General features: G+C 36.2%; 2 protein-coding genes across 11 annotated transcripts; both read left to right on the top strand.

Moving 5' to 3' along the window:
• Positions 1-19,153, top strand: LOC145789210 (uncharacterized). 10 transcript variants are annotated; one of them, XM_082885234.1, is made up of 8 exons: positions 1-393; positions 3,896-3,940; positions 5,778-5,984; positions 15,330-15,526; positions 15,718-15,944; positions 17,279-17,482; positions 17,578-17,667; positions 17,743-19,153. In XM_082885234.1, the coding sequence occupies exons 4-8, from the start codon at positions 15,331-15,333 to the stop codon at positions 18,127-18,129; spliced, it is 1,104 nt and encodes a 367-aa protein (XP_082741360.1). In that variant the 5' UTR covers positions 1-393; positions 3,896-3,940; positions 5,778-5,984; position 15,330; the 3' UTR covers positions 18,130-19,153. The 10 variants fall into 10 exon arrangements, 8 of the variants coding, with proteins under 8 accessions (XP_082741360.1, XP_082741364.1, XP_082741370.1 ...); XM_082885238.1 differs by lacking the exon at positions 3,896-3,940; XM_082885240.1 differs by lacking the exon at positions 1-393 and having other exon boundaries at positions 408-3,940.
• LOC114305378 (uncharacterized) lies at positions 18,932-27,398 on the top strand. The gene is given in 12 exon segments (XM_082914503.1): positions 18,932-19,139; positions 19,224-19,289; positions 23,103-23,153; positions 23,330-23,454; positions 24,136-24,306; positions 24,438-24,553; positions 24,660-24,771; positions 24,958-25,042; positions 25,381-25,617; positions 25,979-26,046; positions 26,174-26,230; positions 26,889-27,398. Coding segments are annotated over 9 exon segments (1,143 nt in total). The 3' UTR covers positions 25,590-25,617; positions 25,979-26,046; positions 26,174-26,230; positions 26,889-27,398.

Consider the following 27,398-nt stretch of genomic DNA (forward strand, 5'->3'; position numbering starts at 1 on the left):
GGTATCAGAGCCATTTTGAGCTCCAACAAGCCTAGGTTTTCTTCAATGGAAGATTCATCAAATCTCCCTCTCAATTCATCAGATCTCCCACCAAATCTCACATTACTCATCTCAAATCTCAACTGCTTTGTGAATGTCAAGCTTGATTCTACCAATTATATCGTATGGAAAAATCAACTACTCAATATTCCACAAGCAACAAAGCTTCTCTGCTATGTTGATGGCTTTTTGACATGTCCTCCGTCGATCATCTTTGATTCTTCAAATAAGGAGGTTGTGAATCCAGAATATCAACAATGGTTAACTATTGATGCATAGTTGTTAAGTTGCATGACTGCAACTTTGTCTCCAACAATCTACACATCAATTTGCTCTTGCAAATCAAGTTTTGAGGTATGGTTCTCACTAGAAAAACATTTTACCTCTCTTTCTTGGTCTCATATTCATAAGCTCGAGAATCAATTGAACCATCTATCCAAGAAAGGGCATTCTATGGAGGATTATCTAGGTCAAGTGAAAGAACTCTCAGATTAGTTAAATCTGGCCTCTTCTCCAATTGATGATGAAGATCTAGTGCTTATCATCCTGAATGGTCTGCTTGACAAATACAACGCCTTCAAGACTACTATTTGAGCACAAGCTGAGTCCATTTTTGTTGATTGTCTTTGCCCATTGCTCGGCTCCGAAGATGTTCATGTTGAATCGTCTACCAAACACTCTAGTTCTGCTGATGTGCCTTTTGCATATGTTGCTAATAGGCAAAATCCATCTTCAACCTCTAGGTTTGATAGAGGTAGTTATCGTGGTGGCTTTTATAGAGGTTACAACAGAGGTTGGTTTTTTAAGGGAAATCGAAGCCGAAGTAGTGGTGGAAACAGATCTTTCACTCCAAGTTTTAATTCTACCTCTGCTTCTAATTCTTCTACGCTTATTTTTCCTTACACACCTCCTGCTGGTTTAATCCTTTGTTAGATTTGTAGCAAAGCTAATCACACAGCTCTTGACTGCTGGTACAGAATGGATCACAGTTTTCAATCCTCTTCATCTGCTGCAAGAAGTAGTTCTTCTAAAGCTTATGTTGCCTCTTCTTCATCTGACACCATCAATGCAAATTGGTATCTTGATTCTGGGGCTACTAACTATCTCACTAATAATCTCAACAATCTGTCTCTCTCTGTCAACCTTATGAGGGTGAGGATCATGTTACTATTGCTGATGGCAATCAATTGCCTATTCACCATACTGGCACTGGTTTGCTTCCCACTCCTTCTGCTACTCTTAAACATCATAATATTTTTCATGTTCCTTCTATCTCTTCTAATCTAATTTCTGTCCAAAAATTAGTTGCCGATAACAATTGCACTATTACCTTTGATGACCAGTCCTTTGTTATCCAGGATAAAGTCACCAAGCACCTGTTGTTTCAAGGCCATCATACTAATTGCCTATATCATTTTTCCGTGCCGTCTTCATCTTCTTCTCATTGTTTCCATACTCCTTTTACACTATCCTCTTCACCTGATTGGCATCGCAGATTGGGTCACCTCTCTCTTCAGAAGCAGAAGCATCTTCAAATTGGCTCAAACTGCTGCTGAACTAAGTTGGTTGACTATCCTTCTCTCTGATCTACATGTTTTTCTTTCTCCTCCTACTGTATGGTGGGACAATCTTTCGACTATCTCTTTGTCCAGCAACCCTGTCTTCCATGCTCGCTCAAAGCACATTGAAGTGGACTATCATTATGTCCGTGAAAGAGTTGCTGCTCAGAAATTGTTCATTCGTTATGTTTCTACTTGCGACCAAGTTGCTGACATTCTTACCAAGCCCTTGTCTGTTAGTCGGTTTCAGTTCTTACGACATCAGCTTCTGGTTCGACCTCCTCTCATCAGCTTGTAGGGGGATAATGAGATATGTAAGTCCCAGTCAAAGGCACAGTCATACTTAGAGGGAAAGCAGTCCAGTCAGCATTTACTTAAACCATAGTTATAATAAAATCTGTTGTTAGTTAGTTAAGAGAGTTAGTTAGAACTATAGTTGAGTTAGGTAGCTACACTTACATGTATAAAAGGCGTACTGATATTCCATTTATGGCAATGAAGATATTTTCGATTCTTTGAAATCACTTTAGTAAACAGCATAACTAGAGATGGAAAAATACCAGAGACACTAGGTACAAATATTATTTCAGGACTTATTTACATCGAAAAACATAAATTATTTCAAAACACAAGTATTGGTGTCGGGATTTTGGCTATTTTTGATCTTTCTATTTTCTATGGTTACAAATTTCTCTCTTATCCAAAAAGTATAATTTTTTTTTCGCGTTCACAAATATGCCATTTACATTTATGGGATGTACAATTTTTGCAAGTCTAGGAGGACATAAGTTTTGTTAGTCTAGGAGGATATAATTTTTGTTAGCAGTGGGTGTAATCAGTTAAAAATTATTAATAAAACTTGACCACCGAACCAAATTAGTCAATTTTAAATTTACCTTTGCATGAACTGAAATTGAACAATTTGCATAAAAAACACTATCTAAATTGTTGTGTTTGAGGAGCACAAAAATAAATTATTTATTAACTTATTTCAGTTATATTATTATTTTTTTTATTTTTTTACACGTCTTTTCATAATAAGTACAAAAATAAATTAAAAAAAGTCCTATTCACACTACCCATCTGTTTGATTTGAACAAAGGTACACTGCAAGAAATTGAACATTTAGCGGTGTTTAAAAATGCCGCTATGGGGATAAGAAATGCCGCTAAAGGTTGCAGCAATACTTACTAGCAAATGCCGAAGACATGGCCATCAACTTATCTTTATGACATTAAAAAAATGCTATTTTTAACCCTTACATGGCATTTTCATAAATGCCATTATATCCATGTTGTATTCTAATTCAAATACCTTCAACAATATTATGACACTCACATTTTTTATGGCATTTGAAAAACGCCATTGTAGATTTTTTTTTAAAATTTTAAATTGTGGCAATTTGTTTCTTTGTTTATTTAAATTTAGATTGTGACAATTACAACAAAAATATATCAAATCTATCCCATATAAAACAACAAAAACAAGAACACTACTAATTCTCATTCAACTTGAATAACAGTAAAGATAAAATGAGAAGGAAGATCAAGACATGTCTAACATATAAAAACAAGAACTAGTTTTAGAGCCATATCATGGCTTGTCCCGTATCAACTCAAATAGTAATAAGATCAAAAACTAGTTATGAATTGGTGGTTTGTTGCATCAACTAAACATTCATCAACTAGTTGTGATTGTAAAAATTCATGAATACAAAATCATCAAGAAGAAAACAAAAAGAACATTGCTGCCACTACAGGAAAAGATGGCTATTGCAACGCTTCTTTTATGGCGTTTATGAAAAACGCCATTATAGATTATTTAAATACAACGTTTTTAAAAACGTTGTATCTGATCTCAGCAAAACGGCACCGTTTGGGTCAACTTGTTAACACCGTTCAATACTTCGTCCCTTTCAAAACGTCTCTCCCTCAATCTCCCTCTCAGTCTCACTTTCAAAGCTCAGAAACCCATTCGATTTGAAGCTCAAAAACCCCCACTCTCACTGATTTGAAGTGCTCACTCTCGATTGATTTCAAACAATCTTTCTCGCTCGATTTCAAACACTTTCTCTCGCTCAATTTCAAACACTCTGGATCGATTTCAGATCTGTCGATTTCAGAACCTGTCGCAGATTTGAAGGTCTCCAGATTTGCGCTTATCTTCCGATTTTGGTTCTCCTCTCTTTGGATTTTGTGAGTTTCGATTTTGGTCCTTTGGTTCTCCTCTTGTTTAGGCCCCCTCATTCTTCTTTTTTTGAAGATCTGTAAGTTTGTTGCTGCTCTGTTTTGTTGCAGATCTCACTCAATCGGTCTCTTTTTGTTGTTGCAGAACTCAGATCTGTAAGTTTTTATTATATATGCATTTGTTTTGTATGAACTCAGATATATGATTTTTCATTGTTTTAAGCTCATTGTTTTGGATTTGGTGGATGTATCTCATCTTTCTCTCTCACACACACATCAAGCTATTAATGTTTTTTTCTAATCTACTCAATCCTCTTTAAATTTATTTTCGTTTACATTTCTCACAACGGAAATAATAACAGTTTGATTTTTAATTTTTATTATTAGACGGAGAAAAGACCTACATTAAGATAAAGGAAGACTACATATGTTAACCTTGCATAGGTTACATCCAGAATAAAAACCAATTTTGTTATTCAAAAAAATGATGCTCTTGAGTAGAAATATTTTTGAAATATTTCAAAAAAGATGTGGTTATTTGTTTTTATCCCTTCTATTATTTTTTCCACATTTAATGATGATGAAAGGAGAATTATCTGCAATGTAAGAGAAAATGTAAAACAAGTACTTTTCGTGTGTGTGTGTGTGTGTGTGTGTGTGTGATTAGCATCCAGTTCTTAATTTGATAGCTTGCAAGATATAGTGACAACAACTCAGAGTCATAGTATAAACTCAGTTAAATTTGTGCATGAAAAACATTTCTGAGAACAGTAATTGGATTATTGAAAAGTTTTCTGTTGCTGTGTGACTCATCTTATATTTCGTGTGTGTTTACCTCAATTCAGATACAACTTGTCTCTACTTGTCTCACTAGATAAGATCCCAATCAATATTAGCAGGATTTAAATGAATGTTAGCTGAATGCATCAATAACAACTTTGATCCTCAAGCTTCACTAAAACTTTGTCTTGGCTTTGATGAGCCACTTCCCAATGCTCCTCTGTATCATCTGCTTGTTGATAATCTTATAATTCAAACTCTTGGCAACATAAATATATATATATGTATTGTACATTTTGTAGATATGGTTGCAAGTCTGCATCCATCATGTTACAACCTTATGAGCATTTGTTATCTGGCATGCTAAATTATGCAGTTCCTTTTATCTTCTTTGTCTGAGTTATGTGTGCTTGATTGCAATGACCATGATGATGTTAGTTGTTACCCATTGAAATTCTACAACTGTTGCTTTGTTTTCCTGTATAACTTATGCATTTCTTGGGAACCTAATGGAGCAGGACTTTGTATTAATTTTAAGTGAATGCTGTAGTTTTCTGTTTTTCTTACAGAGTGGGAATGTAATAATTTTCATTTTGCACCTTCAAACGATACATTTCTGTAATAAAGTAGTTCCAAGTATCACTTTCTTTCACCACAGAACCACAATTGTTATTATCTTACCCAGCTTAAATATCACTTTGATATATCACTAACTTTGGAAATCCAATTTTGTAGTTCAACAAATAAACCTAAAGTCATATTGTTGCTACATTTCTCATATATATAAAGTAACCAAATGTATGGCTGAGATAACTCCTTATAGTTTTTATTATTCTAGAGTATGTATTAAGGGGGCATGTAATCTATTTTTCTCTGCTACAATTTCAAATGATTTGCTTTCATGCAACATGTCATCTTTGCATATTTTCCCAAATACCCAATCATATTCCTTCATTTGGTAATATGAAATTCAACCCCATATGAGGTGGTTACTTTTCACAGAAACAGTGACATGTACATCATGTCAGTACATGCATACTATTTTCTGATGTGCTTCTATGGCAGACGAAGTAGTATGCAATATGCGATGAGAAGGCTTGAAGCATAACAACGCTGACTTTGTGGGGTCTCTATTTTAATAAACTTTCACAATGCTGTCATATGTATGAACTTAGGATGATATGCCATTCAATAAAATCTCTCTCTATGGCAGTCATGACACATTTGTCACGTTGGTACTGGTGGAAGAGATGACCCAAAAAAGACCGAACACTTGCTTGCACTTGATGGAGCTAAGGAGAGACTTCATTTGTTTCGAGCAGACTTACTGGAAGAAGGATCATTTGATCCAATAATAGATGGATGTGAAGGTGTTTTTCACACAACATCTCCTGTTCATTTTTCAGTGAGTGACCCACAGGTATGTATTGTATTACTTTATTGACACTGTAAATTTAGGATGTCAACACATTTTTACAACGAACCACCAATCTTGTAATTATTAACACTTTTGAGTTGATTTATCCATGTGATAGAATAGTAGAAGCCAAGCAGTCAAAGAAAACCCAAAGGAAAACTACAAAATTTTCAATTTTTTTTAGGTTAGGGCATACTTGGGATCTCAGGTAATTATTTTTTGGCTTTTTTTTTTGGGGGGGGGGGTAAGGGGGAGGGGGGAAGGGGATAGGGGATCCCACTCAATTTCAAATTGATGAGTTTGGCTGACTCCAAGGGCTCTGGTGTTTTTGCACTGCACCACTGGTCTTTGTTTGTATATATTTTCTAAATTAATCTGCTGGACATATCAATTAATCTTTTGGTTTCTGGAGTCGTGTTCAGGCCGGTCTGAAACTATATAAACATAAAATGTAGTGGCCCAATCCTGAAATCAAGCTTGAGCTTAATTTCCTAAGCTCAGACCAAAAGGAAATGAAAATTCTAATGATGCAAATTTAACCTAAAACTACTTTTTTTTTTAAAAAAAAAAGAAAAATTTTGTAACAATTTTGATACAAATGATAGTTAGATTAAGTGGCTTGGCTATGAATTTCGGGGTTCACATCTTCGAACTAGTCCTTTTATCATAAATGAACTAGTGGTGGCAGTGGTGGTAGTGAAGTGACAGTGGCAGCAGTAGTGAACTAGTTCTTTTTTTGGTTTTCGTTACTGTTACTTTACGATCAGAAACAACTGTTTATAATATGGCCATTCTCTTTCTTGGTCGCATTTTGAAATGTTGACTAACATGATCTGACTTGGTAATATGAATGTAGCAACAATGACGTTAACACGTCTCTATTAATAACTAAGGTATGTGTACATATTTTAGATCCGTTGATGGATCTGGTTGTTCTTGTAGAATCTTCATTAGAGATACCTAGTCTTTTTTTTTTTTTTGATAAATAGAGATACCTAGTCATTTTTTATGATTCCCTATATCATAATCTATCAAGAGCATTGTAGAAACTTTTAGTTTCTTCATTAATATGCTTCATGCTAGAAATGCTTCTAGTATGCTTGATAGTTTTGATTCAGGTTGCACCACCGGGATGCAATAATCATGACAGTTGTTAATTTAGCAAGTAATTATCCATGCATACATAAATAGCCTTAGACCCGTCCAAGAATCTTCATTAGAGATACCTAGTCATCTTTGATGAAGCTCTTCTTGGATTGTCCAATTGGGACAATTCAAGAGCACAAGTCTATGTTCTAATTAGTAGTTCTACCGCTTAAATGTAATCCATCTCGTAGAGATTTCGTGTAGTAGCTTCTCATGTTCTCTGAGTGCCTACTAGACAAGGTGTAGCAGTACACCTAGTCTATGTCGTGTGCTTGGAGAATCATGGGGAGATGTTGTCGAAATTTCGTTAGAGATGGATAGAGTGGTATGAGCTACTTTTTACAATATAGACTGTGCATTCCTGAATGGAAAAGTAGGATGAACCAACCTATTAGAGAAGAGTTAGTGGTGAATGGTGTCATGTCGCATGCATTGTAATGTACTTAATTGAGGTTAAGAATAATTAAAATGAAATGATAATTTTGAACCTTGTTGATTTGGCAGTGACATTTGTAGTGTAAGACGAAGTCAGATGGATAAAAGTTGGATAAATCAGCATAGGTTGCATCCAGAATATATAGATGGGGTTAAGGAATTTGTTAAACTTGCATGCCAAAATAATCCTCTATCAAATGAAGTCACATGTCCATGTAAACGGTGTCGGAATGTCAAACTAGTAAAGAAAGACCTTTTGGGGGAACATTTAATGGTCAATGGGTTTCTTCCAAGCTACACCATATGGATTTTTCACAGGGAAGATTTACCGGCGTCTGTGCCATTGAATGAGAATGTTAGTGATTCGAATGATGGCGATGAAGTCAATGAAATAATATATGAGGGGTTCGGACTTCCTCCACCAAGCTTGGTTCATCTTGCTAGTAATGAGGCAGGAAGTTCTAATATCGAACTAGGCCCGGATAAGAAAACTGAAAGATTTTTCAATTTATTGAAGGAGGCCGAAAGAGAGTTGTATCCAGAGTGTCACAAGTTTTCAACGCTGTCATTTGTTGTTCGATTATTGCATATCAAGTGCCTCAGTGGATGGAGCGACAAGTCTTTCATGATGTTGCTTAAACTTTTGAAGGATGCATTCCCAAAAGGTGAAACTTTGCCAAAGTCGTTCTATGCAACGAGGGCACTCCTTAGGGAATTGGGCCTCGATTATCACAAGGTACATGCATGCCCAAGAGATTGCTCACTGTATTGGAAGGAGACAGCTAGTAGGGATGATTGCATAGTGTGTCAGACGCCTAGATACAAACAGTTTGAGGGTGAGAAGAATGATTATAAAAAGAAGCAACAAAGAATTCCCCAGAAGATTGTGAGATACTTTCCTTTGATTCCAAGGCTTCAAAGATTGTTCATGTCATCCAAAACTGCTTCATTAATGAGATGGCATGCAGAGGGCCGAATTGATGATGGCAAAATGAGACATCCTGCTGACTCTCCTGTCTGGAAAAATTTTGATATTTTGTATCCCAAGTTTGCGAGTAAGCCTCGTAATGTCAGACTAGGTTTAGCAGCGGATGGATTTAATCCATTCAAGGCAATGAATGTTGCTCACAGCAGTTGGCTAGTTATTGTAATGCCTTATAATTTGCCACCGTGGTTGTGCATGAAACAATCTCATATGATGATGATATTGCTCATTGATGGTCCTTCTTCACCTGGCAATAACATTGATGTCTACTTGCGCTTGTTAGTAGATGAACTGATTGAATTGTGGGAAAATGGTGTTCAGACGTACGATACAGAAACTAATCAAATGTTCCAATTGCACGCGGTCTTACTGTGGACAATAAATGATTTTCCTGCATATGCAAATTTGTCTGGATGGAGCACGAAAGGTGCTTTAGCTTGTCCTTGTTGTAACATACGTACTCGACATCGGTATTTGAAGAATGGAAGGAAAATTTGTTACATGAGGCATCGACGCTGGTTGAATGCGAGTCACAAACTTTGAAAAGATGGTGCGTCTTTCGATGGAACTTCTGAATTTGAACCATGTCCAACTCGGTTATCGGGGGCTAATGTGTTACGACAGCTAGGGCCTAAGCATTAACCAACTAACAGATAAAAAAGAACTAGGAAAGGAAAGGAAAAAGAGGACAACGATGAGGATCATAATTGGAGGAAGAGAAGTATTTTCTTTGAGCTTCCATATTGGGAGCATAATTTGATTCGCCACAATCTTGATGTAATGCACATTGAGAAGAACGTGTGTGATAATGTATTGTGGACGATATTAAATGTTGATGGGAAAGGAAAGGATAATTTAAATGCTCATCGAGACTTGGAAGATATGGGAATTCGAAAGGCATTAAATCCTAAAAAAGGGGTTGGGAGCAGATATTATTTGCCGCCTGCATGTTTTTCTATGAACAATAGAGAGAGAGGTTTGTTTTGTACACTCCTGAAGAATATCAAAGTTCCAGATGGGTATGCATCCAATATTTCTCGTCGTGTTAACCTCAAACAAAATAGCATATCTAGACTGAAAAGTCATGGCAACCATATATTGATGCAACAAATACTTCCAATAGCAGTGAGAAATTTGTTACCGAAAAAAGTTGTTGAACCATTGATTGAGTTAAGCAATCTCTTCAGGCAGTTGTGCTCCAAAACTCTAGAGCCAGATGGGTTAGATCATCTTCAATCCCAAATTTCTCTTACACTTTGTCATCTTGAGAGAATTTTTCGCCCATCCTTTTTCGATATAATGGAGCACTTGCCTATTCACCTAGCAGAGGAGTGTAGACACCCCATTTTTGACCGTCCTCAAGACTTGGACGTCACCGTTGGAACACTCGGTGATCATCCGTGTTCGTGTTCGTCTTGAGTTCCCGGAGGTCTCGGCTAAGCGCCTTGCCTCAGGACCTCTCGACTCGACTGTTTTGTGTCTGGTTTTGCACCAAACACTTGTGTTTTGCCTTGAAGGGGTAGGAAATTCCTTGTGAGGCATCCCCACACATCACCGGCCATGGCTCGAGGCCACCGGCCAGTGATTTTATGCCATCGACAATATATATTGCCGGTCGGCATTCTTTGTTGCTGATCGGCCATTTATTTTGTCAAAGTGGCAATTTTGGATGGCCGATCACTGTTCATCTACTTTTGGTAGATATTTTGTGCCAGCTGTGATAGCTGGCACCCACTCTGTTCCCCTCCATACACGTGTATGGAGGGATTTCCCTCTTGGATGGCTTGTTTTGGAAGCCTTACAAGAGGGAGTTTCCTATAAGAAGAGACTTCCTCTCTTGGCATTAGGGTTAGAGAAAACATTGTTAGAGAAGCTCTGGTTCTAGGTTTAGGGTTTTATATCTATCCTATATCTATATCTCTCCTTCTCTTGTATTGTGTGTGTTTAAGCCTTAGTTTTGCACACAAACACCTACCATTACACCTTCCCTTGGTTATTGAGGTTCTAAGGGATTGCTTTCAGAGTTTTGAAGCTGGTTTGGACCTAAGGGGACTGCTGGTCCACCATTTGTGAAGAGGGTCTACAAGGGTAAGACTTTTGTCCCTTTTTACCCCATTTCTGCATAGCTTTTTAGCCTATCTTGCATCTGTTTTTGAGCTTAGTATATAACATAAAAAGTTCTATTTTTAGGCCCTCTAAATGGTTGTTTAAGGTTGCTTCAAGCTTTGGGGTCGTTTGACCCCTCTTAAGCCTTGTAAGGCTCCATTTTGTGCCATTTTGGGTGAGCTCCGAGACCTTGGTGTTTGGGCCTCCTCACCACTGAAATCTTGAGGGATTTCAGAGGTGAGGACAGTGCCTTAAGGTCCCAAGAAGGAGAGGGCCACCCCCTCTCCTTGTTGTCCTTGAAAAGGATCATTTTTTGCCTCTTGAGGGAGCACCTAGCTTAGGCTCTTGTTGGCCATGCCTTGGCTATTTTTTTATGCTTATTATGCCATGATGTAGCATTGTTTTAAGTTGGTTTTGGTACACCATGCTTGCTTAGCATACATGCCTTGTAATGTCATTTTGTTGCCTTAACATGCCTTAGGTTGTAAACCATTGTTCTAGCACGCTTTAGGCTTATCTTTGTGAAGCTTTCATATTTATTTTGCCATGTTTAATGTCTATCCTTAGTTGTTTGGGTCAACTTTAGCATGCATTGCGTAGTCCCTTTGCATTTTAGCTTGTAGGCTTCAAGTATGTGAGTGTATAGCATGCATTACTTGCTTTGATTTAGTGAGTTGGGACTATTTTCCATATCATTTCAGTCCACTTAGCATGCTTGTATACTTGCATTTCATGGCTCTTTGATGTTTCAAGAGTTTGTGTTTCATGCTCCTTGAAAGTGCATATGTGCATGCTTCCATGTGTAAGTCATTTAGATGTCATCTAAGTGGTTTTTGGGGTTCATTTTGACATGCTAAAACCCTGATTTTAGTTGCTTAAATCATGCCATGTTTGGTCTTGATAAGTGTAGTCCAATGCCTCTTTGGTGAGCCTTAGGCGTTGGGCATGGTTGCATGATATGCTTGCTTTGTTTAGTTGGTTTGGCACCTCCTATAGCATGATTTTTAGAGCTTCATTTGCATGTTAATTGTCCATGTTATGCCTCTTTTAAAGTGCGCTTAAAAGTTGCCTTTATGTGCTTAAATGTTGATCCATGTTGTCATGTATGCTTGCATGTGCATTTGGCCTCATTTCCTTGGTTGATGGCCACTGTTTTGGGCTTCCTTAAGGGTTGCCCGAACGAGCTTAAGTCCATCTTTTGCTTGTTTGCATGCTTACCTTGCATGTTTTCTTGCATACTTGCATAAATGCATTGTATGCCCATGTTGCATGCTAGTTCACATGCCCAGGTTGCACTCCATCTAGCATGCATGCCTTGTTCCTTGATTTAGTGATGGGAGTTGGGCCTTTGTTTGTTGGTTTGCATTGCATTTGAAATCAACATGCATAACTTGGTCTCTTGGGCCATCACGTATTGAAATGCGCGATTGATGGTCTGAGAACCAAGGACCATGTCCCTTTGAGTCATAAACATGATAAGGGATATGGTTGGTGCATACATTGCTTGAATTGCATTGCCATGCAAAGCTCTGTCCTCTGCTGCTGTCAAACAGATTCTGCAGGAACTTTTTGCCGATCGACTGCACAGAGTGCCGACCGGCAATCCGTCTGTGGCCGATGGATTCATTTTTGGCCGATCGACACCAAATCACAGCCGATGATGATTCCCTCCAGCCGGTGGCATTCCCCAACATCCAGTGAGCACACCCTGAGACTTTGGCAGTCTTCAGAGAAGCAGAGTAGGGAAAAGAGAGGCGGCTTGTGCATAGCACTAGACTTCCGAGCAAGATCCGAGCATGCGTGCATTGGACCCTCTTCCCGAGGCCCCTTTTTATTGCTTTTCTTAGCTTAGTTAATTTGTTAATTAATTAGGTAATTTGTAATAATTAATTAGCTTGCGAGTTAGTTAATTTGTATTATTCTTTCGATCCCTCCGAGCGAGGGAGAATTTATAATAAGTGTGGGTGAGTGTGCGCATGTCTTCCAACCCCCACTTCTTTCTCCCTTTTACTTACCTGCTTTGATGGTTAGTAATAGGTTATGTTTAATTTAGCATACCTTATGCTATGCATGCGTGCATCATTCATCAGTATTGCATACACCGGGCTCGGCGCATCATGCTAACAGCATTAGTATTTCAAATCTAACTTGAATACATGCTACCTGTGCATTTTCACATGTCATTCATAGACTACCCGAGCCTGCTCTAGTGACATTCTGTATGCGTTGCATTAGGCATTTAAACATGGACTTGGATCATGCATTGATTGCTAATGAGTTCTTTGTTTTGGCACGTAGTATGATGTAAGTATTTATGCTTTAGCATCTCGCATGAGTGTGAATGTTAACATGACAGTATGCTTGCCATGCGGCTATATGTTTACATGATATGACTGCTTGAATGCCTGTGGGTGAAGGTTGGATTGTTTGAGTTGGAACAACTCATTGAAATCCATGTTTTTTAGCCTACTTATGAGTAGCAAATTTCAAATTGTTTTCCGAACAAACGGATATGCAATGTTTCGTTCCAACCTAGGCGATTTGGTCTATACTTGTTTGTTGTGCGCATGACATAGTAATTCTAGGCTAATAATCGGAATAAGAACACATAACGTTTTCAAAAAACAGATATCACGGTTAATAGAGGCCGATCTTCGGATCGGGTGAGAGGGGGTACTCATAGCTAACCTTCCCTAATCGTACCCAAGCTCCCGAGCCGAGGCAACTTTGGTGATGACGGACACGTGGCCTGTGGCACAGAGTCAGGGTTTCCTAAATTCCCCCATACAAAATATTTAGGTGGCGACTCTGTATCTGGCAAAGCAGTCCATGTTTGGCACTTCTTTTTCAAAATCTGTTTTCTCAAAATGATTTGCCGGATTTGGACTCTTTGGTTCAAATTAAGGACCATGACAAATTGAGTCCGAATTGTAGCACGAAGGCCTCACGCGGGTGCGTCTACAAGGATGCCAAGATTGCTGGTCCAGTGCAATATCGCTGGATATACTTCATAGGAAGGTGTGCAATTCTACTCCAATTTAAGGTTGTAGTCATTTGTTTGTTTATAATTGAAAGTCATGTGTGCATTTGTTTGTTTATAGGTATCTTATGACACTTAAGTCACATATGCATAATCGAAGTCATCCAGAAGGTTCAATTGCAGAGGGATACTTAGTTGAAGAGTGTTTGACCTTTTGCTCAAAGTACTTGGATGATGTTGAGTCAAAATTGAATCGACCAATAAGGAATTACGATGTTAGCAACAATCCTGGGATATTACTGGGTCATGCTTTAGGAAAAGGAAAAGGGTTTGCGCTTGATAACACATCATGGGTACAAGCTCATCGGTATGTGTTATTTAACACTACTGCGGTTGTCCCATATCGAGAGTAAGATACAATCTTTGTTTCAAAATTTTATTGATACCATTAATAAGTATCTTGCATTTTGTAAGTACTTTAAATGTATAGGGAGCATCGTGATTTTATTAAGCGGTCACATTGTCGTCTCAAAGATTTTGATGTGGATCGCCGTCACAATGATGAGTTTCCTAGATGGTTTAATTCTCATGTAAGTACTAATAACTTACATGTTTTCAATTTTCAATTCTCATGTTTTCAATTTTTAATTCTCTGTTAGTTGATGTTTAATTTTGTTGACTTTGTAAAAATAGGTTGAATAGCTTCTAGCTATTGAAAAATGCTGTGTTGTCAGATGAGATTAAAACTTTGGCATTAGGATCTGGTAAAAAGGCCATGAGATTCAATGGGTATATAATTAATGGTACTAAGTATCATACGAGGAGTCGTGAGTGGAGAAGAAAAACTCAAAATAGTAGGGTTATGGTGAAAGCAAAGACTTGTAGCTATGCAAGTACCAAAGACATGAATCCTGTGGAAGGTGAAGCAGTATACTATGGATACGTGACAGATATTATTGAATTGTATTACTCATACGACCGTAGATATGTGCTATTCATGTGCGACTGGATTGACAACAACAAAGGACTGAGGCAGGATGGGTTTGGTTTCACACTTGTTAATTTCAATCATTTGTTATACACAAAGAAACAAAATAGTGATGAGCCATTCATCCTAGCATCTTAGGCACAACAAGTTTTCTATGTTAATGATCCCGTTGAAGCTGATTGGGATGTTGTAGTCAAGATGAAACCTAGGGACTTTGTGAGGTGTGTGGAGAACAACCAATTAATGATGGAGAACATCACAATGAAGTGGAAGGATTTGGCGACCAATAGTTAGATGCAACTTCATTTGCTTGTGAAGAGGACATAAATTGTGTTAGGCAAGGTGAAGTTGGAACAACTATTGATGAAACTATTGGACCTCTTGGGATATCGACACAAACACAATCTAAAGATGATGAAGAAATGATATGATATTGTAATTTTGTTTCATACTCATTGTTACATTTGTGCTTTTAGCATAGATATTCATGTTAATGAAACCTTTGCTTTTAAAATGCATCCTTTGTTTGCTTTTCAACATGATTGTCCTTGAGACAACCTTTTATGTCCTTGAGAAGGATCATATCTGTTATATAAAGATTGTGTTTAAAATTTAAATTTGTAGAGAAATTTTTTAATATTTTGGACTTTATATTCATTGCTAACCCATAAAATTCTACACGTATGCTTGTGGTCTTCTGTAAACTAGCATGACAGATCGACGATGCTCTAGGCAGAAGCAACATTCAGCCTCTGCAAATTATGAGAGTTCTTATAGTGGGAGTGTAGATGAGAGTTCAGAGGAAAGTACACGTATCATACCTGATCCACCCATGTCATGGTATCCTCCAAGTAGCTTGCCTAGTACATCATCGAGTACTGGTTCGACACATGACACTACTACTAGTATGAATTATTTTATTCAATTGAATTACTCCATTAGATTTCTCTGTTGATGTTCTTTTTTCTTTTGATGTTTTACATTTCTTTTTTTAAAACTAAGTGACACTACTCCATTTGCTCCATTAACTGCTCAATTCTTGTATTATCATTCTTTCTAGTAGCTTCTAACTTGATATTGATATTTGGATGAGTAGGTCATAGTTCGAGAGGCCCAACACTTATGCATGGTAGTGATTGGAACCCAAGTGGTGGCATTTTACATATTGTGCCTAATGAGTTGAACCAAGTGGTTGACGGGTATACACCCTTGGCTTCTCATTTGGGTGTTTTAGCTCAAGATGGGAACCTTATGCCCCTCACTTATAGAACTTGGAACCATGTACATAAGGAAAGCAAAGAGAGAATTTGGAGAGAAGTAAAGGTAAAAGAATTATTTCATTTTACATATCAATTTTAATCTTAATTTGTTATTATTTATTTTATTTGTTTCATATTTTATAGTTGCCACTTTGTTTTGTTTCTTCATTTTGTTGTTTCCTTGAATAATTGGAATCTTTTGGTCATCAAGCATTAGCATAAATCCTTTGCATATTGAAATTATTGATTGTACATCGCACCAAAATAAAAGAATTGTCACTTGTGGTAAATCTCTTGCAGAGAAAGGAAGATTAATTTAATTTGGTGAATCCTAGTGAAAGTTGGGCCTTGGTGATTCAAAGAAATGTAATCAAAATTTGCTTGATTCAAAGAATTGTCACTGATATGTAGTTTTGGTGACATGGATTTTCTTCTTGTGATCTTCCAGCTTAGGTTCCATAGCACATTAATATGCACTGTCAGATTACCATGATGTACAATGTCAACATCCACATCCACGGCATTTTCTCTCTCTCTCTCTCTCTCTCTCTATCTATCTATCTTTAAGATTCTTGATTTATAAGCCTCTTTAATTTTATGAATAACCACTGCGTATTGGGAGTGGTTAACATGAATATGTGTATAATGTGTGAAAAATGTATAGAAATATATAAAAGTGTATGAGACTGTTGAAATGTGTATTGAATTTTGAGACTGTTGAAATGTGTATTGAATTTTTTCCTTCTAATGTTGAAGTGGGTAGTCCTTGGCAGGACTCTTCTTTAACTTCTAATGCTAGTCAATTGTGATGCGAGCTGTAAACTCGAATGTTTAGGGCTTGCTGCTGTGTGTATGCTGCTGCAACACCACAAATAATACTACTAATATTAAACAGCACACAACAGAACCCTGAAACCAGAATCTAAAACTGAAACATTTTTGTGTATTTCTTTAACTTATGAATCTCATTTGACTCCATTTCCAAAGGCAACATAATTTCAATCATCTGCTTTCATTCTCTAGTTTACTCTGCATCTTTTGTCTTTAGGGTCTATGATCACGAGTCAAACATTATAAAACACTAATATGCATAATCTTGTTTTGTTACTATATCTGATATAAACATGTTTTCATTGATATGCAAATGCTTTGCTTGATTTGACATCTCTGTTTAGTCAAATGTAACTTGTATTTTTTGACATAGAGAATTCGAAGTTCACACTGAGCACAAAAACTGTAACCTCGATGATATGTATGCGTAGAGCTATATATATGTATGTATGTATTTATCGATACATAAAGAAGAGAGAAAAGTCTTGCTGCTGTGTGTATGCTGCTGCGTGTATGTTGTTGTTGCTGTGTGTATGCAATAGTCACAAAGTTGCCAATTATTTGCAGGTTAATACAGATGCCGATGAGTCAATGAAGAAATTCGTTTTGGCATCTGTTGGAAAAAAATGGAGAGAGTGGAAGGCTAAAGTTAAACAATTGGGATATACGCCATTCGACAACGATGCTGATAGGTTAACTCATCGGCCTGAAAGAGTAAATGAGCATCAATGGCGAAGCTTAGTCAATTATTGGGGCACTCGGAAGGCACAGGTATAATTTAAATTGTTTATTGAACTCTATCGTAATCTCATAAGATGAGTTTGTTAATTAATAAATTATCTTGTGTTTGTGTTCATATGTAACAGAAAAAAAGTACAAAAAACAAAGAAATTCGGAAGAAGAAGACATTAAATCACATAACTGGCAGAAAACCATTCTCAGTTGTTCGAGTAGAGGTATATAGTTTCTTTATATTTCAAATTGAAATTGTATATTTTGATTTTGTTACTTAATTTTAAGTGTAATTGTAGGAAACTAATAAGAAGAATGGAGTTCCTACAACTCGCATAGAGGTGTGGATGGCTGGGTACACGAAGGATAACAAACCAAGTAATGATAAAGTTGTTGAGGTCATGGTATGTAGCACCATAATTATATACTTTGCATGTATGGAACGTATTAGATACTTGTCTCATATTTGTTTCTTTATATATTTTTTAAAGAAAGGTTATGAAATTACTGGGGAAAAAGGAGAAACAATAACTGAGATAACCTTCTACCACCATTTGCCTACAAACACCAAACAAGCTTACATGCAACTGACATGCAGCTCACAGATTATAATTTATAATAATGCATTTTGCAGAACATTGACAGCTATGATTAGTTTGAGAAATCATTTCAAGTGCTCACTCTAGAGACTAAGTGGAGCACTGGCTTCAAGATGTTTATGATATCAACCCAAGTAATTTTGAACTCTTATTGTCAATAAGACATAAATCTGCTACTAACATATATATAAGGTACTCAGGAGCCTTTGCACCTAATGAAAGTGTCATCATTCTAGTGTTTCTTCAGAGATTAATTTAATTTTTACAATTTTTACCACATAATATGTTACATCAAATTACTCAATTGACTTAAGATATTTCTTTTCCCTTCCAATTTGACTCCAACTCCAATTTAGTCTTGTTCCCTTTGCTATTCTAAGGCCATTGTGTAACTTTAACACAGGATCTTTCATTCAATTTTTTCACATGATCGAATTTAGTGAAAGCTTCTTGTTTGATTCCATTTACCTTTTTTTGCTACCAAATCTACAAGTCAAGGACTGTTTTTTTATGAATTCTGAATTTGAGCATATGAAGTGGAAGTGTCATTGAAACAATTTTGAATCTGGATTGATGATGTTATTGAATTCATATAGCCCAATGGAAGCAGGTTACATTTAACGGCACTAGTTATGAACAATTTTATTGGTGGTTAATTACTAATTAACAATTGTAGACACAAATGAAGGACCTTGGGGCGCAATCCAATGCTACAGATGAAGAAATTATCACACAGGTTCTAGGGCCTGAGTGACCTGGTCGTGTTCGAATATATGGATTGGGTCCTTCCCCGACAGATGTCTTTGGAGGCGGATATAGGCAATCGCAAGAACAAACTCGTATCATCCAAACGCAAGTCCAAGAGCAACTTAACCAATATATAGCGCAAATGGAGATGCAAATGAAGGAGATGATGGATGCTATGCTTAATCAACAGAAAGTACAAATGGAGATGCAAAGCACAATCCAAGCTCAACAAGCACGAATAGAGCAATTGGAGTCTCAACAGGCCATGGGTGGGCTTGTTGCACCAGCTGCTACACATGTGTATTCACAACAACAATCCCATGCATACACCTCATCGTTTAGTTGTCATAGTTCGTCCGAGGAAGTGAGTAATAGTTAATTATGAAATTTTCATATGACATTTTATTCATTTTATTTGTTCTTATCAAATGCAGGTTCACATATCAAAGAAAGAAAAGAAGGAGAAGAAGAAGAAGAAGAAGCAGATATGACAAACTCAGGTTCATTCTAAACCATTATAGTTGGATTTGCTTCCTCCTTCTCACTTATTTGTTGATTGGCTTCAGATTCAGTCTAGTTAGTTGAGTTCTATGATGTGCATGGTCATAAACATTTTGAGTCTTTGTTGTGTACTTAATGTTATTAAGAAATGCATTAGAAAATGCTAATTTGTGAGGGTCAGGAAATTAAAAGGAGAGATTTAGAATGTGGGAAGTCTGTGGACATTAAATGGATTTTGTTTTTTCTTAGTGATTCTCAACCTTCATTGCTGTTATGTAGGCATTGCTGTATAGGCTATCCGGTGATTATAATCCATTGCATTCATATCCTAAGGTTGCAGAAATTGCAGGGTTAGTGAACCAAATAATTCAAAACTGCATTCTCTTGCCATGTTTTTTTTTATTTTTTTTATTTTTTTTTAACTCTCTATTAGATGTGCTGCTATTGACTCCTAGATTCATGGATCAAGCCAACTGCATTTTTGGAGATATTAATTTTACCTGGGACTATGTTTCATTTCCCATTGGCAAGTTTATGCTATTTCAACCAACATAATAAATAATCAATGATTATTGATGCATTCTTGGCTGTTTTAACTTCTTTAGAGCTTATTCACCCCGAAAAAACTTCTGTAGAGCTAAGCATCTAAACTGCATATGTTTTGTACAAAGGGATGGGGGCAGATGGAGCTCACATTCAACTCTTGCCTATGACTGGAAAATAAAACAAAGAGACAAGGAATAAAAATTACATTGGCAAGGGAAAATAGGTCTTGGATTGTGTAGTGTGGGTCATTTCCTTTAGCAACAGTGGTTACATCTCTTTTCCTTTGAAGACATTTAATCAGATTACCTTCTCTCACACTGTTGCGTATTGTCTTATCCTTGCAATTTAATTTTCCATTTTATTATATTATTATTTCTATTTTTGATTCTGAATTTCAATTAATCATTTTACAGGCATCTTTCGGCTCTTTGATAGGATTTTTACCGTACTGTAATCTTCCTGCCAGGTGGAAATTTTTAGCTTTCGAATCACGGTTGAGAGGGAAAGCCTTAGACCCGTCAAAGTACAAGCAAATTTTTTTTTGGTTATCTTGAGTTTCTAAAACTGAACGTGGACATGGAATCCTTTGTTTGAATTGCATCCTATGGAAACAATGTGTTACAGACTCACGGTTGCTTAGATGTCTTAGTTGACAATACGCATGTATATGACACTAGATGTAAAGTTTCACTTGAAATGATGATTCTGATAAGATTATATTATGCATGTATATGGCATGTATTGAGCATTGGTTTTAAATCTAGCAGTTTGGTTGCATAGAGCAAACATAAAACATAAGATCCCCAAATTGTGAATTCAGTTTCCACCACCACTAGCAGGGAACCCACCCACCCACCCCCCCCCAAAAAAAAAAAGAAGGAAAAAAAAAGTGACGTTTTCTGAAAAAACGCCACAAAATGATGTCATTGTGACGTCACACATTAAATTCGTGCAGGAAATTAAAAAAAAAAGTGACGTTTTTCGAAAAAACGCCACTAAATGACGTCATTGTGACGTCACACATTAAATTCGTGCAGGAAATTAAAAAAAAAAAAGTGACGTTTTTCAAAAAAAACGCCACTAAATGACGTCATTCTGACATCACACGTTAATTGGGGATGGAAGGCGAGACGGTCTTCAAAGATTGTATGGCGTTTTAAGAAACGCCATATAATATTTTTAGCGACATTTTTCAAACGTTGTGTAGCTATTACGGCAGCCGTATCAACGGCGAAAATATTACACGTCGCTATAAGATATTACAGCATTTTTCAGGATTATCGCGGCGTTTTTAAAACGCCGCTAAAAAATGAATTTCTTGTAGTGTGCTTGAACCCCAAGCTCCACCAACCCCTGTACCTTTGTCAAGCTTCAAAGAACCCTGCTGCATAAAAAATAAAAAAATTAACTCGAAATATAAAACTACAATGAGATAATAAGGATAAAACAAAGAATGACAATAAAACCTTAATTTTCCGAAATATAGCACAAAACAGAACTAACAGTCAAAACATCAAGTCATAAAACCAAAATTCATCAATTTTAGTGAATTCCTCTTTTCCCTGCTTGGTTGCCCTAGAAATGGATGCCATGTAGAAATTATATAATCTGGGACTCATATTTTCTGTTCTTCTGATTTCTCAAATGTATAATAAGCCCCAGCTAAGACTAACTTTGAATATGATCCCAGATTTCACAGATCAACAGAGCAACAAATATCCAGAATAAATTACATTCCCAAGCTCCAAATTCCAATAGATACACATTGAAATTTCCAGGTCGTTTGGCAAGTAAACATTCCCAGAACACTAACATGATACATATAAAGTCAAATCTAACTGGCTATTTTGACCAGTCAAATTCTTCCCAAGAATGAGTCTATTCTTACCTGCAGCTAAAATACCCAAGAGTGGAAGAAGGCAATAGAGGATATGAAGGTACTAGGAATAGAAAAAGATGGTCCCTAGAGTAAAAGCTGTCCAAGTTTTCAATCTTTGAGTGGAATGAATGACACTTCCATTGAAAAAACTTTTATTTGTAAGATTATTATCAACTTTCTGGCTATTAATCTTGTATATTTGTAATTCATTATATGGAGTCTGTTAAAAGAAGAAAATTTATTTTGAGCAAATAATGCGTCCCAACCAAATTACACCATATTACAAGACAATGGAATGACAATACATTATTTGGTGGTGGGATGCCATTCACTTCCAAGGTCTAATCGTCACCCCAGTTTGCCAAATAAGAAAAAGATGAGAAACACCTGCAGGATCCTATACTAAACAATTTATGTAATACTGAATGCCCTTTAACCTTTTACGTACATGGGTCCACCATCCATGTGGCTTATCCTTGTCACCACCACGTCAGATATTCACCACTAATAATTGGTATGAGTTTCTAAATTTTATTATCTGCTACCTTTTTTAAACATACTAGAGTACGGATTTCGGGTGTAGGTATGTCTCAGTCAATGGTGCTAATATATTTATTGTATTTGGAAGAGTTCATGTAGCATGAAACATTTCATATGCTTGTTCACTACAAGAAATATATGATTTAACGACGTTTATTTAATAGCGCTCTTTAAAATGCTATTATTTTTAATATTTAACGGCGTTTTATAAACGTGACATTTATTTTAATTAAAACGGTGCCGTTTAAGTAATGAAGTTGTTTGAAAACCGCCTTCAAATGTGTTAACAATGTTTCTCTCTTTCTCTGTTTAAACCCTAAAATCTCTCACTCTCTTATTTGTATATGAGAAATCCTAGAGTCTCAGAGAAATCGATCCCTCAAATCTCTCTCACTCTCTCTCTAAAACCTTCAACTCGATTCAACCTTCTTCAGCTCGGTGATTTATCATTCGGTCGATCCAATCTCAGAATGATTTTGATTTCGAAGCTCCACCGCTATCGCCATTGCCACCGCCATCTGCCTCTGCATCTGCATTGTCTACTAACCATCTGCACGATTTCGATTTCAATCCAATCTCAGTTTTGTCAATTCTTCTCTCTCTCTCTCTCTCTCGATCTCTGTCTATGTCTTTATCTCTATCTCCCTCTCTCTCGATCTCTCAATCTCTCTCTCAGAATGATTTTGGTTCTGTTGACAAACTTTGTGACAAAAATTGGGGGTTTGTGGCTTTCATCGTCTATTAGCACAAGATTGTGGAGCTTTAACTCCCATATTTGCATTCGATTGCTGGTTAGATGGTGATTTGCTGTGGTTTTTTATTTTGTTTATTTGTTTATTTTTTGTAGTGGTATTTTCTGGTAGATTGAAGATACTTACACATTTGTCAAAGAAGATAGGTATATTTTAGCTTTTGCAATTGTATTTTTTCTATATATTCAATGTCATTACTTGTAAACATGTATTCAGGATTGTTCTTTGAATTTTTTTAACTTATAAATAGAGGAAAATCTTCCTAAATCATTTCTTTAAATTTTTGCTGAAGTTTATCATTGATACTATATTCTTTGTTCAGTCTTGTACAAGGAAAACCTTTGTTCAGTCGTTTCGAGCATGGATGCTATGCCATTCTGCTTCATTTGTTGTGAATTGAGATATGTGTATACAGATAGTGTTGAGTATAAGACATCATTACTATCAGTGCTATCTCCCGCCTTTTTGTATTCTTTTGCATCATCTTGATGCGTTCTCAATAAAGTTGCTTATTTATAAAAATAAATAAATAAATTTAAAAAATATTGGGTTACATGTGGAGATAGTATTTTCTTATATTCTTTCTAATTCGTTGATGAAATTACATGTCGTGTTACCGACCTACTTCATTTGATGAGTTGTTCCTCTAGTTCGCAATATGAGGCTGACTACTTTATTTAAAATTCTTGCTACTGTTACTGAAGGATGCCAGCCATTACCCTTGTTTCAATAGTGTCATTAGTCAATGGGTTTAGTGGCAGTTTGGCTTAGCGGATTGTATCCAGATCAAATAGATATTCAATAATTATTAACCACGAGGTTGTGGGTTCGAACTTGAGGGCAACTAATTTGCGCAAATTATGAGAAAGGTTAGGTTAGGACTCAATTTATCCCTTCCAGACCCATATCCAATGGGGACTAAACTAGTCATACACACAATCATCAGGTGATACGGTGATCATTGCTCATAAATGAACATCTAGCACTGGATTTGATTTTGCCCTGGCCATCGTATTGTCAACTGTTACATATGATGTCCACTGTTATTTTGATGGTGTGAGTAAGCCCTGCTTTGGTTGTGCTTTAAATATACTGAATCACTTTTTCATCATGGTTTATGATCTGCAGGTGCAACAACTTATTGCAGAGCTTAATGAAATCCTCGCCCATGATACTGTGGATGAGGCTGGTACTTGGAAGAAAAAACTTAGAAGCCAATCTTAGCAACTTTTTGATTTTTTACCCCAAGCAATTCAGGAACAACTACTCCTCGAAAGAGATCCGCATGGGAATGTACAGGTATTTAATCTGCTTATCAATGTATTTTCTACCTCTAGCTATTCAAAACGGATAGTTTCCGTCTTTTATTATTGGTATTTTGTGTTGTATATTTAAGTTGACATCTTTTATTATTTCAATTATATGTTTAGGTTGCCAGGATAGAAACAGAAAAAATGCTTATTCAAATGGTGGAAACTGAATTGGAGAGCAGAAAGATAGCTGGTGCATATAAGCATCAGTTCCAAGGGCAGTCCCACTTTTTTGGGTAAAAACTTCCTTCTTTTGTTTGACTCTCTTGGATTTGATTCTCACAAATGAGAGACAGTGGACTGTATGTTTAGTTCTTTTGTAACACAATTTTCATTTTTCAGTTATGAGGGTAGATGTGGTTTGCCTTCAAATTTTGACTCCAATTACTGCTATTCATTGGGTTATGCTGTCGGGGCTCTCCTCTATTCTGGAAAAACCGGACTGATTTCCTCAGTTTGTGTTTCTATCTTTTATTTTCTTATATCATGTTTTTTTCTTGCAAATGCTTTCTTTGGTTCTTTTTGTTGCAATATCATCCCATTTGCATTAAAACTTTTTTCTAACTTGTCCACCTGCAATGAGGATCATATCTTTGAAATGCTTTGATACTTCATCTGAATACCTTGATTTTGGTTGTAGGTGGGAGATTTGAATGCTCTAGTTGAAGAATGGACAGTGGGTGGCACAGCATTAACTTCCTTGATGGATGTGGAGAGAAGACACGGTATATATATACCCCATTCTCCTTTGTCACCATTACAAAGGATGAGTAAAAATATTCTCCTATTTTTCAAATTTTTAGTCATTCTCTTTATTGTAAAGTGAAATGGGTATTTCAATTAAGTACATTATAAATTTAAAAAAAAAACTAAATTAAAAAAAGACATAGTTATAAATTACAACATGTTTTGTTGTGCTTTCATAACAATAAACGCCAAGACTTGTAGGATTTCTGTATACTACTAAAATCTTAGTTGACCCAATCGTCTGTTTATCATTAACTTTCTTTATTATAGATCCAATTATTTCTATAATCTCATTATGGACTGTAAAATTTGGCAGGAAAATTTAAACCAGTGATTAAGAAAGCAATGGTGGAACTTGAAGGTAAGAAGGGAAGTACTGGATCAGATGTAAGATTGTTCCCGGTCCTTTCCAACCCTAGACAAGACCACCCTTCCAGAGAGAAAACTCGGGTTTTTACCTTTGCCATTACAGACATGGAAGTCAATGTTTGGATGCAGGCGGTACCTATTTCAGCTCGAGGATGAACTTGGTCCAGAATTACTACTGCGTCAGGTAGTTACTGTTACTTCTTGTATCATATATTTACTCTTACTATGAAAAAATAGAAGATAGGCCCTCACAGAAGAGAAGAGTTAGCTAGATATTGTTTTTGTATAGAGTGATTGCTAGCATTCTGCAGAGATTGTAGCATTTTATATAGCATTTCTTGCTTCTGAGAAACCTTTGTCATCAATTTATGGATTTCAGCAATTGAGATTTTCACTTATCAACTGAGTTAATGTTGGGGACAATTGGTAGCTGCCCTTTTTCTAGGCCTTCCATGATTTTAGTTGATGTTTCACTATCTTGAACATGAAAGAAATATTGTCACAGGAGCACTAATAAGTTCTTTTATTTCATGGTTGGACTTTAGGATCGGTTTGACCCGATAGCAGATTCAAACACAATCCGTAATGATCTTATTCCTCACATGGTTTATGGGTGAGTATTAAAATTCTTTTCTAATCTTTTATGTTTTATCTTTGACTTTGTTCTTAACCTTCATTGTGGGTATTGGTACGAGTTACATGGAATTTGTATGTCACAATTACTTTAAATGTTTCTGCAGGAGGAACGTGAGGGATCAAGAGTTTGGAGGGATGTATTGTGCAATATTATCAGTCAAGTAAGTACACTATTTCTAAAGGCTTGAGGTAGCTGTTTCTCTCTGTATTGGTCAGTTAATATCTTCATTCCTCATTATGTAGCTCAAACATTGTGTGTGCTGGGATTATTCGAATTTATTAATACCCATAAGGTCAATTCCAGATTTATTAATACCCATTAGTATCATGGATTCATTTGTTAGGTAGAAAATTTGTTCTAAATAAAATAATAATAATAATAATATAAAGGGAAAAAAAATTATACTTTATACTAAATTTTGTAGTTACTTAAGAATGAAGGATGACCAGCAAGAAGAGAGTAGACAATGAATGAGGCTTGCCAAATTGGTTGGGTTAATTTGGAATCAAATATTCTTGGGAACTTTTTTTAAAAAATGGAATGCCCTTTTATCCTTTTTTTTTTTTTTTTTTTTTTTTTTTTTTTTGTCAGGTAGTTCTCCAAGTGATACCCTTTTAGCATATCTTTTCTGTGTGTGTGTGGGTGGGTGTGCACGTATGTATTTACTTTTTTGTGGTTTTTGATTTATGAATGAACAAGAGTTATGTACAATAAGAAAATGACTTGGGACTGGATGTAGTAGATGCTACAGCTTACTCTTTATATGCAACCAATGTTGTTGTGACTATGTATATTCATTATTCATATACCTATTGTAGGGATGAATCACTGCTATGTCAAGGACTTGCACTGAATGATGACTTGCAGGGACTGCTAGCCAAACATGAATACATCACCTCAGGAATTTCTGCGAAAACAGAGAAACCGAAGCTCAGACCTATTCATGCACCGGTGAATCTGGATGCTCCTCTAATTTTTATTCTTTGCAATATTTGTGTTGGCTAATATCCTTGATACATCAGTTATTGTTGGAATTGGTCTTTTAAAAATTTATATTGGGTATAGTTCATAGATGTCAAAACATTAGTGTTTATGTTTTGCACAATTTTTTTAGAAAGCCAATGTCTAGACAATTGGGAAATTAGAATTAACCTTGGAAGACTTATGCAATGGATATCTAGAACTTGACTGAGTTTATTCTAATTCTAGAACAGATGCTTTGACTTTCTATTTTTTTGAATTAGTGGGGTTCTTTCCAGGGATTTTTGTATTTATCTGTTGCTCTATTCTGGAACTTATATTCTACAGGAGAGAGTCAATTTGTGTTT

This window comes from Camellia sinensis, chromosome 1 (genome assembly GCF_055761805.1).
Source record: "Camellia sinensis isolate YWXY chromosome 1, ASM5576180v1, whole genome shotgun sequence".
Classification (NCBI taxonomy): Eukaryota; Viridiplantae; Streptophyta; class Magnoliopsida; order Ericales; family Theaceae; genus Camellia; species Camellia sinensis.